This window comes from Camelus bactrianus, chromosome 7 (assembly GCF_048773025.1).
Source record: "Camelus bactrianus isolate YW-2024 breed Bactrian camel chromosome 7, ASM4877302v1, whole genome shotgun sequence".
NCBI lineage: Eukaryota > Metazoa > Chordata > Mammalia > Artiodactyla > Camelidae > Camelus > Camelus bactrianus.
This window is the reverse complement of record NC_133545.1, coordinates 43,298,734-43,311,428: the sequence shown is the minus strand read 5'-3', so window position 1 is coordinate 43,311,428 and position 12,695 is coordinate 43,298,734. Positions and strand designations below refer to the sequence as shown.

The following is a 12,695-nucleotide window of genomic DNA, read 5'->3' as shown; positions in this document are numbered from 1 at the left end:
GCCTGAGAGTTCAAAAATCTTGATCTCCAAAACAAATCCAATAATCAGGTCCTGAAAATGGCAGAGAGAAATTGAGGGGAATGCTGTGCATGGCCTTTCAGATAACAGGAAGGTAGGCTGAGCAGTGAAAACAGTTCCTGGGCTGCTGGAGCTGGGAAAGGAAGCACTTCTTCGTAGGCTTGAGCTTGAAGGACCAGGCGTGTGTTGGGGGATAGAGAGAATAGAAGTTGTTTTCAGTTCCCAGCAGCAAGAATGGTCTCACTGGCTTCGAACCAGTGTTCTACAACTTGAAACATGGACTCAAGTTTGTATTCCAACAGTTCTGGAATTTAGGATTCCTTTCCCCTGTTGTTTGAAACAGACTGGCAGTGCAAGGGTTCCCTTCTCCAGCACTGGTCCCCACAAGGATACCATATCTAACATACTCTGAACCTGATAGAATACTGGCAAGCAAGCAGCCAATCTTTGCCTTAGCGGGGCTCCCTTATCGCTGTTAAAGCTGGAGCCTGCACCGGCAGGCGGAGAGAGCTGAGGAAGCTTCCCAGCAGAGTTCCCTGCCTCTCTAGGCTCCACTGAGCCCGGCTGGGTCACAGCCCACGTCCCAGCCTCAGATCCCCAGTGAGGCTGGCGAAAGCCTCTCTTTGCACTCAGAGTGGGCACACAAAAACGCAGCGAATGCCCCCTAATCAGATCTCCTAGGCTGCCGTTGCGGACCTGCGGAGTAGGAACGCTAGGCCGCCGCCATCCGGTCGTGATCGTAACCGAGGCCTTGTCTGTGCCGCGGCACACCAGGCCCAGATCCACAGCCCTGGACAGCCGCGCCCCTCGAGCCCTTCCTCAGCAGAGTCCGACCTCTACTTGAAGACGCTTAGAAAACTAAGACCCCACTCCCAGGCTCTCCCCAAAAAGCTCGGGGTCTTTCCTGGGTCCCTCCCAAAGAGAATAGTTGGGGAGGAGAGGGAGTGGAGGTAGAAAGAAAATGAAAGAAAAATAAAGGGGAGAAAAGAAGAAAGAAAAAAAGAAATGTGTGAAGGAAAGAAGGAAGAAAAGAGTCAAAGGTAACTCGTTAGAGGGCGGCTTACAGAGAGAAGGGTAAGTGACAAGGCCAGGATCTCAGCCCCTGTCAGCCCTGTCCCTCCTAATTTGGCCTAAGCCTCTTACTGTCAAAGGGATCTTTCCTGATCCAGTACCATGGATTGGGGCTGGAGGTGTCCCAGCCTTGCAGGAGTATGACGGAGGCCCTGGCCAGGAGCAAGCCTGGAGCGGGAGAGGCCCAGGATGGAAGCGTGCGCCCCTGACCTTGAATGGCCCGGGGCCCAGAATTCCTACCACGCCCCTGGCGTCCTCGAAGAAGCAGCTAACCTGATCGTACCTGCTCCAGGCCAGGTGGGGGTGGCGGTGAGGCCAGCAGCCTGGCAGAGCGCTGAGAAAGAGGCAGGGTCGAGGCTCCTTCGCTGGAAAAGCCGAGGTTGCCACCGCAGGCCTGGCATGACCAGGGCCTGGATGCCCCGCCCGGCCCGGCCCCCGCGCGCACAGATACCTGGAGACGATTTCAACTGAAGTAATGAAGGCAGTGTCGTGCTGTCGAGAGAAAGGTGGATCCCAACAACAGGAAACTACCTAAATCACCGACCAGTTCTGGTGCTGCCCGCGCGGAGCTGCCTCGCCCGCCGCCGCCGCCGCCGCCGCCGCCGCCGCCACTGCCGCCGCCGCGGCCCACGGAGGACCCTGCGATCGCGCCCGACCCGGCCCCTCGCCAACCTGCGCCCGCCGCTGCCATTGCTTGCCCCGGGATGCCGCTAAGGCATCGCAGAGGGAGAAGCCCTGGTAAGGTAAACCTGGGAGAGGGAGGGAAGGAAGGTAAAGGAAAAAGAGGAAAATGGAAGGAGAGGAGAAAGCGAGAAGAGAGGAGAGAAAGAGCAGTGTGCCTGCTGGTTTCCCAAATCTCGCAGCTCAGCAAGCTGGCGGGGCGCCGAGCGGCGGCAGCCCTGGGCGATTCGAAAGCGCCAGGGATAGCAAGGAGCCTGGCTCCCTGTCTGGTCTCGGCCTCCCGCGCTTGCTCCCCGCTGTTCGCTCTCCCTCTCGCTCCCTCCCCGCCAGCCAGCCAGCCGGGGCGCGCGCTCCCGCGCCCCCTCCCCCCTGTCGTGCCCCCCTCCCACCTCCCGCGAGCAGGAAACGCGTGGCCCCGCCGAGGGCGACCAGGTGGGGGAGGCCGTGCTGGGGGAGGGGGCACCCTTGGAGCCCCGCCGAGGTCTGCCTAACCGCTGCCACGGATGCTACTGACGCGCTGTGGGCCCAGCCTGCTCCCCCGAATCCTAGGTTGGGTGTCATCTAGGACCAAGAGACCCACGAAATAACCGGCCTCTGCGAACCTCCCTGGGGCTCCCGAAAGAAATCCTGTTTGGCTTCCTCTGTCTATGCAGCTCCCCTCTCAACTGAAACCACTGGTCCAAGACAGCCACAATCCAGATATACTAGCAAGTCATAAAACTGAACAAAAGCCGACAAACCTTACGGCACCAGGGCTATAGGGCCCAGACAAATTACGACCGTCTAGGTAATATTTAAATAGATGCCTAAAGTAATTGCAGGGGGCGCGGGCTAGTCCTCCTGTTGTAAAAGTGGTAGACGGGATAAAGTGGAAGGTGAAGATAAGAAGTCAAAAAAAGAGGTAAAATTAAAAAAGCTTCATTCCACAGCTTTTATTCTTCTATAAGAACATAAACATCGTCTTTTTTTCCACGCACAGCAGCATTACAATATTAATTTATTCTCATTTAAGATTAGAAGTAAATAGAGCTAGAACTAACATTTATAATAACGATAGAATGCATTTGCATAAAACAAGATTGGCAATTTTTCATAATAATAGACATTTATACAGATTTGTATTTTATAGTTTTTTCTTTTTCTGCACCTACAGGTTTGACCCTTTTATGCATGTAACTTCACAGTATAAAGGAAACCCAAACAATGTCTCCCTTCTCTAGTCTATTCGGCTTGCCCCAGCCCTCCTCGGCTGCCATGAATCTGGGGGGGGGGGAGAAAAGAAAAGGAAAAAGTGGGGGGGGAACCTCCACAAGATAGGGAGAATTGGGGTGTGCTTGTCATGTGTTACCAATGGTAACAATTATTTAATGACAAAAAATCCATTAAATCTGTATGTATAACAAAACGACATTCAATTATTTATCTACAGACAGAAGGACATGGAAATTCAGAGGTAAGTGAAATAATTTAGTCCTGCAATGCAAAACCTTACACAAACTGGAAGAGAAGTTTCCTTCTCCTGGTCATTCTTTTCGCCTCTTAAAGCTGGAGAAGGAAAAATTAATCTTTCTGACTTTCCCCATTTTCCCATCAGCCAAAGTCAAGCCCTTTTGCCAACCTGCGTGTTCATGCCTACAATCCCTTCTCTTTGCCAGGGAAGAAAGGAAGAAAGAAAAAAGAAACCCAGGGGCCTGTATCCCCTGATTAAACACAGCCCAGCACTCCAGGCAGGCGAGCCCGGTGGCGGCTTCTTGCATCATTGACCTCAGGCCAGACACCTCAGCTGCCTACAATGGGACCTCCGCCTTCTGGCTAGGTTTGCCAGCCCTACAGGAAACCAGCTCCACCAGAAGGACAGGGGCCATTTCCAGTAGTGGAACCCCGAGACAGCAAACCATCTTAGTCACCGCTTGACACCTAGGACAATCTCCCTATATATAGAATTTTAGCGCAATATGGCTTTTTCCCCCAGAAAACAACAAATAAACCAGCACCAAGCAAACAAAGAAACAAAAAGTCAGAACAAACCAGCCCTGCACAGATGTAACGGCCAGCGAGATGGTGAGTGTGGGAGGAAGGAATGGGTCTCCAGCACAGGTGCGAGTTCCTGGGCAGAGGCCGAAGATAGAGGGAGAACAGCTCTCTGGAAGTGGGGGGGAAAAAACCCCACGTTGCCTGGAGCTTCATCAGGAAAAATTAAAGTTGGCTGTGAGCTCCCGGATACGGTTTTCTCGGTTCATTTTCTTCAGTTTCATCCTGCGGTTCTGAAACCAGATTTTAACTTGTCTGTCCGTGAGGTGGACGCTGCGACTGATCTCTAGGCGCCGCTCTCGAGTAAGGTACATGTTGAACAGAAACTCCTTCTCCAGCTCCAGCGTCTGGTGCTTGGTGTAGGGGCAGCGCTTCTTCCGGCCGCTCTTTGCAGTGAGCCAGTTGGCTGCGTTTTCGCCTTTGGAATTACCTGGCATTTAAAAGAATAAAGAGGGAAAGGTTAAATCGAGGCCACGCGGGCTGCACGCAGGGGTAAATTCAGGTCGTCTCCACTATAAGAGGGATGCCCCAAGTGACACGGATAGAGTTATGCCCTGGTTTAGCTTACCCAGGGAGAACAGTTCCTCCAAAAGTCATGTGCGAAATCGACTGGGGCTTCAATCTACACCTACTCTTACAATTTACATTTCCCCCCACTTTTTTCCCCCCAAACACCTGTTTTAGCACAAAGCTGCCAGGCACTTGCATTGGACAGCCTGGGAGGGCAGGCTGTATATCTTGAACTTAACGCCTTTCTTTGCTTCTCGCCCCAAGGTAGACAAGCATTTCCTGCAGCCCCCAGGCTGGGGGCGCGGGGTGCTTACTTGGAAGGGGGACGGGCAACGTGGCCCTGTCTCACTCCAGCCCCATGGTTGCCCAAGGCCTGATAAGAAGAGGGAGAACAGCATAGTTGGGACATAGGAAAGGCACGAAAAACTGATTAGAGTCAAGAACCGTCTCTCACGTCTCTCCAGGAGCCAGGGACGTGCGGTCTGGGCGATTCCGAGTTCCAGAGGAAGCGAAATGGCCCCTCTCTGACACTCAGATCAGGGCCCCGGCGTCCGGGCCGGGTTTGTCTTTTCTTCTCCCCACAACGAGGATTCCCGCCCCTCCAGCAACTTTGAAAAAAGCAAGGGGGATCGTAAACTCGAACTTCGCCGGTTAATGGGCTTATTTATTGGTGCTGGCGGCTGCTTATTTTGGATGTCTTACAAACATCCGCGCTATCTGCGGGTGAGCTACTTTCCCTCCCTCCCCCTCCCCTCGCGTGGGCCGAGCCTCGCAGGCTGGGCCCAGACCACCGCTTAGGGTGCTCTGGGGCACGGAGAAGGGCATGCACAAGAGGGGGGCTGCTCGCCGGTGTCCTCGCCCCCAGTTGGGGTGAGCTGAGGGGAGCGCAGAGGACGTCTTGCTGTGTGGGGCGCTAAGCCGGACATGAATTTTTACTGCGTCCCCACGCCCAAATATTAAAAAGCAAGTTCACAAGGTCAGCCTGACTGCAGCTCGGGCCAAGGCCAGCCGGCTGCTGTGCGAACTCCTGGCTCTCTGCTCCTTCCCTTCTCTGGGTCGGCCTATCTGCCCGCCTGACTTCGGCCCTTCAGCGAGCCCTGCTTACCCAGGGAGTCCTTCTCGGGCGAGGCTTTGCTGCTCTCTGAAGGGGCCGGGGAGAGCTCCTCCGCGGCGGAGGACGAAGCGTGCGCCTCCTCGTCGCCCTGCGAGCCCCCGCCACCGCCACCGCCACCACAAGCCAGCGTAGGGGGCGGCGGCGAGTCGAGGGCTCGCTCTTTCCGGGCTGCATCCGCCGAACCGGAGGCGAGAGCGGATGGCGGATCGAAGCTGCGCCCCGGGGGCTGAGCGGGGAACGGGCCGGCGCCGAGCTGCTGAGCGCCGCCGCCGCTGCCGTAGCCCTTGGCGGTGCCATAGGCCTGGGAGAGGCGGAAGTAGCCGGGCACTGGCACCCCACTGGAGGTGCCCAGGGAGCAGCCGTCGGACGGCGGGCCCCGCGGGAAGGGGGCCAGCTCGGCAGCGGCGGAGGAGCCTTTGGGGCATTTGTCAGCCGAGTCGTAGAGGCAGTAGGAGCTCTCCTCTTTGATGTTCTGCGCGAAAGAACACGAGGTGGCCTGCGGCGGGGGCTGGGGTGGTTGCGGCGGGGGCGGCGGCTGCTGCTGGGGCGGCGGCGGCGGCCCCTCGGGCGGCTCCATCCGGCAGGACCGGGGCGCGTCCAGCCACAGGTCTATAGGCGCGGGAGCGTAGCTGTGCGCCCCGGGACCCAAGCCCCCGCTGCCACCACCGCCGCCTGGCGACGTCGCCTCATTGCGCTTGCCTCCCAGAGCCGGGAAGAGCCCGCAGCTCTGCAGCCCGTAGGGCAGGTCGGCGGCCGACGGCAGGTAGACCCCGCCGTGGGCGTAGTAGCTGCCGCCTCCGCCGCCGCCCCCCGCGCCGTTGCCACCACCGCCAGCCTCGCCTCTGCCCGAGCTGATGAGCGAGTCGACCAAAAAAGAATTCGCGGCGGGGCTCTCCGAGCATGACATTGTTGTGGGATAATTTGGCGAAGGGAGCAGATAGCCCTTTCTGGCTGACATTTCTTGTGCAAAACATGCTGAATACGATTAGCAATCCCCCCGCACCGCGGCGGGCGCCCGCAGCCAATCCTGAGCCAGAGTTTCCGAGCGACCACTCCCAGTTTGGTTTCGTAGGCGCGGGGCCGCTCTCCGAGGGCGCCCTCCGAGCCCGCGATTGATATAAATATGTAATCTGTATTGATGGGCTGTGAGACGCACACCCGATACCTCAGCCCAAAGGCCAGAAGCTTCGGGGGCTGCTCCAACGTGGCTGATGTGGGGCCTGGCCCCTGGGCTCGCCCCGCCCATGCCCAGACGTGAGTCCTCCTTCGGGGTCTGTTTGAAAGGCCCCTGGGCCCCGAGCAGTTAACAAGTGGGGTGTTTATGGTGCGCACCCCGGCCCGCCTTGGGTGCTCCCCATTTTAATTTCGGAATCAGCCACCAGACCTCGGTGCACTCTAAACACTAAGGGGGCCTGTCAGGGCCTCAAACTCTTCTCATTTAGCCCTGAACCTGGAGCTGTCTCCCCAAAGTGGCAGACCTGATCCTAAGGCCACCAAAATCCTCAGAGTGTATGAAATCCAGAGTAGATTGAAAGCAGGCAACTGCCACTTCTTTCTTGCATCCCACAAAGAAATTTCGCCAAAATGCAATGTCCTGGCCTCTCAGCCTCGTACACACTCCTCCTTGCCAATGGGTTGACCCAATTAGGATCTTCGCCTATGGGGCGCTCACCTGGCTTGCCTTCTCTGCAGCTTCTGTCGGTGAACCTTGGTGGGCTGGCATAAGACGGGGTCCAGGCAACTGGCAACTTTGGCTGAAAGGCTCCCTCACCTTTACTCTGAGGCGAGAGTCAGGTCCAGGCACCCCAAGCAGCATCACCCTGGCAGCCTCCAAGCTCATATGCCTTTCCTTTCCGGGAAGTGAAAGAAACATTGATCTTCAGGGTCTTTGGCTTGCCCGGAGGGGAAGACTTGGAGGGGAAAACTGGAGGCGGGGGGTGGCTAATGGACACCTCTGCCACACAATTCTCCAACTCTCCTTTTAGACTTGGCATTCGCATGCTACTGGAGGCTATGACAAGAAACAGTGTCACCACTCCTGCCTCTCCATCTCCTCCCTCCTCCACCCCCCACCAAACCCGCGGCTGGGGCAGCCCTCACTCCTGCGGTGTTCGCATTTTAACGAGGCCCTCGGTGAGGAAATCCGTTCCCTGTGAGGCCTGCCTGGGCTCGTGGCCCAGTTATAGGCGCGTTCGGAGGCCAAGCCCTTTGCTCAGTAGACACCGGGGCCTCCTTCTTCCCTGGCCGTAGGGACCACGCTCTTAGTCAGTTGGAAATGGCTGGCCCAGAGCTCTAGCCCTCAAGTGTGGGCCTCAGGAAATGCGACCTTTTCCGGCCGGATCCAGTGGAGCCCAAGAGGTCGCTGCCTTGCCCCTGCGGGATACAGCTCTCCAGGATGCCCAGGCCTGCCCGCTCCGCCAGCACCAGCCCCTGCAGAGGCCCTGACTGGAGCTGCTGAACGCCGGGATCCCAGGAAGCAGACCGCTCAGGCCTCTGCGTGCGGCGGGGAAAGACCTTTGCGTCCTGGGTGATCTGCCTGGCACTTGGCCTTGTTCCTCCCAGTATGAACCCAGTCGGAGGAGGAAGCTGAGCCTGAGAGGACCGAGAGAGAGCGCACGGGAGAGCGACGGCAGAGCCCTGGCGCTGGCTTCGGAGATACAAGCAAGCAGTTGCCGTCTCTGTCGGCAGCCGCGGCTCAGCGCGCAGCACCCGGGAGGCCGCGCCACCACTTGCGCTGCGCTCCAGCCACTTCTACCTTTGCGCCCCGCGGTGACTGGCTTTGAGGACTGGGTGTCTGGGGTGGAGAAGAGAGGGAGAGAGAGAGAAAGAGAGAAAGGAACAGAAAGAAAGGACAGAGGGAAAGAAGAGAGAGGGGTAGAAAAGGAGAGAGAGGAAGAGAAAGCCAGTTGTCTCCAAACAGACAGGGTCTCGAGGCTGCAGTAGCGGCGCAGCCGAATCAAGTGAGGTGTCTGGGCGGAGGGATCCGGAACTGTCCTTCGGTCTCCTTATTGCTCTCGCACAAGGCCAAGGCAAATTCTAATCTGGCTAGGCCCACGAGATCAACGAACTTGAGTATCAAAAGCTTCAGAGCACTGAAGTCTAGGACCCTTCTCCAAATGGGCTTGGTCCTTACCCAGCTTGTCAGAAGAGTGAAACTGACAGGGACTGTTGAGCTCAGCAATGCTACTGAGAAATGCCACAAAGCTGAGGACTGCCTGAGAAGAGGGCTTTGCCCCTCAGCAGTGTCCACTCCTCTCAAGAGAGCTCTGCCCAGTTGGAAGTAGGTCCCAAATACAGGAGAGGGTCCCTTGAGGAGAATGAGCCCCAGCAGGCCAGTGGACCAGGGTTTAGGCCTTTCCAGATGAAGCGCAGAAAGCAACCTCCCCGGGCCACAGGTTGGGAAAGGCTAGTGGCCACAGGAGAGAATGCTTGAGATGGTGGAGGCTAAAAAAATAAAGTGAAAGACAATGATCTAAATCTGTCTTTCTTGATCTTTTCAGAAGTTAAGGCCCCTTTGGAAAATCTTAGGCCAAGTTCTCAAATCCTGTGAAAAATGCACATTTGTGCATTCCCACAATTTGACCCATCCTTTTCAAGGAGTTCACAGACCCCTCAAAGCCTTCTCCTTGGGCTCTCCAGAATGTTCCAAGACTCTCTGGGAATTCAGCAGCCCTGTCAGTTTGGTAAGACAAGGTGGGTATCCGGCAGTAGGCAGCTCAGTCCCAGTCACGTTAAGGCTCTCTAGGGTGGCCAAATGGACTTGTTGGCTGAATGGGATCCAAGAGCACGCCCGCTCCAACCGAGGTTACAAAAATCAGTTTGGTATGGCATTAGCTACAAGAGGGCCATCCTGGCTGTGGAGTAGAGGAGGCAGAAGGCCTGCTGCGGGCTCACAAACCATGGCATTGGCACTTGGGTCTTCCTTTGGGGAGAGTCGGATGTTTTTCTCCAACATCTTCCACCCTCCCTCCACCCCGTTGGGTTTGTGCTGTTTCTTGTTTGGAAAAAAAAAAAATGTGTAAGCCCTAGTGGGAGCCTCTCACTGGCCCAGGACTGCCACCCCACCTCCATGCTGAGCCGAGATTGAATCAGGAGCCTGTGGGTGCACCTGGGACCTGGGATGCAGATGGGCCTGCCCCAATGGTTCAGATGGAGAAGATAGCCACACAGCAGAAACTTAACCAAAATGCCTGCTGCCTTCTTAGTCGGTCTCGGTCTTCATCTCGGAGCTCCCAGCATCCCTGACAGCCCCAAGGCTCCACACCCCCCAGACTGTAACAATAAAGTGTTAGCTTCCTCAATAGTATAGTCCATTTATTGATCATCTTGGCTTTCTTGGGGTTCCCCACCCCTGAGAGATTAAGAAGAGCAATTCAATTGCAGCACGGGTTGACTTCTGGACACTCTCTCTCCCTCTCGCCCATTTGCCTTCTTTCTCTCTCTTTCGCCCTCTCTCCTAGCTGCTGAATTTCTCTCTGGTGGTCAGTATGCCTTTAACCTAAAACTCTCTGGTGTCTGCTTGCTTCAACCAGGCCTGTGCAGCCACCAGGGTCCACATTTTATTTAGGAGTAAATTTTGCTCATTTCTACCTGGTTACTAACACTCCCCTCCCACATGGCTATGGAGCCGAAGTAAATGCCAGGCTGGTAAAATAAGCTCTCTGGTGAGGATTACCATGCAGTTCACCAGATAGCGGATTCCTTCTCCTGAGTAGGCCTTTGCAAGCCATGAGAAATAAACTATTATTACCAAAAAAAAAAAAAAATCTTAAAAACTAGGTACTGAGATTGAGATAACCAGTAAACAATTTGTATCTGGATGTTCCTCTCAGTGCTTTTGGTGATCAGAATTATCTGATCATCTGTGTTGTTGAACTGCGGCACCAGAGAGGAAAAATAAATGCTACTTCCACATATCCAGCTTTAACAAAAATTCTGGACTTCTCTGATTCATGAATTTACTGCATAGTTAAAATCTGGGGGGTGAGAAGTGACATTCTTTCCCCGTTCATCTTTAACAATGTGAACATTTCCAGGAATATTTCATGTATCTGCTTTGAATCCATCAGGTGCAATCTGTCCCTAAACAACCTGCTTTAAATTTTTTTCTAAATCCAGCCACTGAACTGGCCCTTCTCTCCTGATGGCAGGAGTGCTGGGGCCTTTACACATACACCCCTCAATTGCAATATCCTTAGTTTTGTCCATAATAAACTGCCTCTGGCCTTGAAACTAGAGACAGCTTTGGGATTTCAGGGAAGGTTCAGGCTGCAGAGAGCACCGTGTGGGTGCCCACTTCTTGCTTTATTCTATCAGAATTTGGGAGACCGTGATCAACAAAGACTCCTGACTATGATCGGCAAAATTTACATGCATACATACATGCTCACACGGGCAGCACCTACTTTGAGATTCCCTTTCCCACTCACCCTTGCATTGCTTATTTCTGAAAAGAAAAATAACCATTTCAAGAAATGAATAAAAACATATTGGAACAAAAAATTTTAATATAAGAAGAGGGGGAATTTGAATCTGGCCTCAGAAAGGTAAGTGATATCATTATTTTAAACTTGTTTTATGACAACACTGATGGAGGGATTCAGGGCCAGATTTTGAAAATGTATAGGTATTTACCAATACAATTTTTGCATATTTGCAAAAGATCTCATTTTTACATCTAAGAAATTGCTGCAAAACTCCAGCCAGGTTTATAGCGGTACACTCCAAATAAGCAATACAGACTTCTCTGGCAGCCTCAAAAATCTAATGCGACGTTTCTGATTTGGCCTTTTTCGGAACAAAGGTTTCCTTCAGGCTGTGGCGCAAACCTAGAGATCGCACCTAGTAGGAAACCAGCTACCTCCCAGGGAATAAGCTCGCCCGGCGGCCACGGTTCCTGACCACCTCATTGTTTCCGAGTAGAAACTTTGTTTTCCCCAATCCCGCCACCGCCTTCCCCCACCCTCCACAAGCCTGGGACCCTTTTGCTTGGACTCCCTCCATCCCTGATTCATCCCACTCTGAATATTTCTACAAAATCTAAAGATCGCCTTAGGTGAATTGCTGGCGCGGAGGGTTAAAATCGTCAACTTTTCCACTGAGGCCTCCCCCTGCTTTCCAACATTAGGAAGCGATGGGAGAAGGGGGGTGGGGTGGGCTGAGGGCCTATAGCGTCACCCACGAGCTCACAAACCCAGCCACTTTCCCCAGCCTTCCTCTGACACCGGCCCCACTCCTGCCCCAGCCAGATTGAAATTACTAAACTTGTGGCCTCTTACCTTGACATATTTCCGAAATCACTGCCTAGGGACATCTGGCTTCTCCACGCCGCGACGCCTGCGAGGCCTAGAGAAGGCGCGTTGCTTTAAATTACACCACCAACAACTTCTTGAAGGTGAGCCCCCCCTTTTTTGATACGAAGGAGAGCGGGACAAGCGAAATAATGTAACGTGCTGCTCTTAGTATCAGAAGCGAACAAAGGCCAGGAATCGCGCTGGGGTTCCGGGCTCCCCGGCGGCTTTGACATTGATCGGAAGTGCGCCATCTCGTGGCGGCTGAGCGCCTAGGCCGGGCCCGAAGTCCAGCCCGGAGCCCGGAGACGGAGAGCAGGCTCAACGCAGAGGCAAGAGGGAGAGAATGTGCCCAGCCCGCTGCTAAAGAGATCTCATTTTTACATCTAAGAAATTGCTGCAAAACCCCAGTCGGGTTTATAGCGGCGCATTCCAAATATGCAAATTGGCCGGCCCCGGACGGGTTTACGACCACATTGTCACAGCCATCGGAGGATGGGCTTTTATAGGGCTCAGAAATCAAACCCGCGCCCGCTTGCCGCCCGCCCTCAAACAGTCCTGGCTAGACTCTAGCAACTTGCGAGACTTTGGTTAATCTTTAACCGTCCCAAAGGAAGTCTTTCCTTAAATCCTGGACTTCCCTACCCACCCCCTCCCCGCCCCCCAGGAGAGTCCTTGTTCACCTCTGTCTGTCTATCAACCTAGACATTCATCTTGGGGTCTGTCCCACTCCCCTTTGAGCTTGATTTCCCCAGTCGCGCCAGTTAGACAAACACACAAACAAATAAACAAAATGGGGATCTGGAGTCTGGGGCCTCACTCCAAATTCCACCCTCTCTGCTGCTCTGGTCCTTCCTGGGTGGCTAGGGAGAGAGTTGGGTGGGGTGGAGTGGGGTGGGGTGGGGGTGGGGTGGGCAACAAAAGGCTCTGGCCTTTCCGCCCAGCCCCTCAAGGTTATGTGTGATGTCCAAATTTAAGGC

At 54.6% G+C, this 12,695-nt stretch overlaps 1 protein-coding gene and 1 long non-coding RNA gene across 4 annotated transcripts; one reads left to right on the top strand and one right to left on the bottom strand.

Moving 5' to 3' along the window:
• The first annotated feature begins 47 nt into the window (after nucleotides 1-47).
• On the top strand, nucleotides 48-3,991 carry LOC141578151 (uncharacterized). Its single transcript, XR_012508148.1, has 2 exons — nucleotides 48-1,827; nucleotides 3,426-3,991. It is a non-coding gene; the product is annotated as an uncharacterized LOC141578151 (long non-coding RNA).
• On the bottom strand, nucleotides 2,688-12,287 carry HOXA10 (homeobox A10). Of its 3 annotated transcripts, none has more exons than XM_074367318.1 (3): nucleotides 11,704-12,287; nucleotides 5,417-7,436; nucleotides 2,688-4,231 (listed from the first exon to the last, which is right to left on the bottom strand). In XM_074367318.1, the coding sequence occupies exons 2-3, from the start codon at nucleotides 6,381-6,383 to the stop codon at nucleotides 3,957-3,959; spliced, it is 1,242 nt and encodes a 413-aa protein (XP_074223419.1). In that variant the 5' UTR covers nucleotides 6,384-7,436; nucleotides 11,704-12,287; the 3' UTR covers nucleotides 2,688-3,956. The 3 variants fall into 3 exon arrangements, with proteins under 3 accessions (XP_074223419.1, XP_074223420.1, XP_074223418.1); XM_074367319.1 differs by having other exon boundaries at nucleotides 5,417-7,274; XM_074367317.1 differs by lacking the exon at nucleotides 11,704-12,287 and having other exon boundaries at nucleotides 5,417-7,753.
• Between the last annotated feature and the right edge of the window lie 408 nt (nucleotides 12,288-12,695).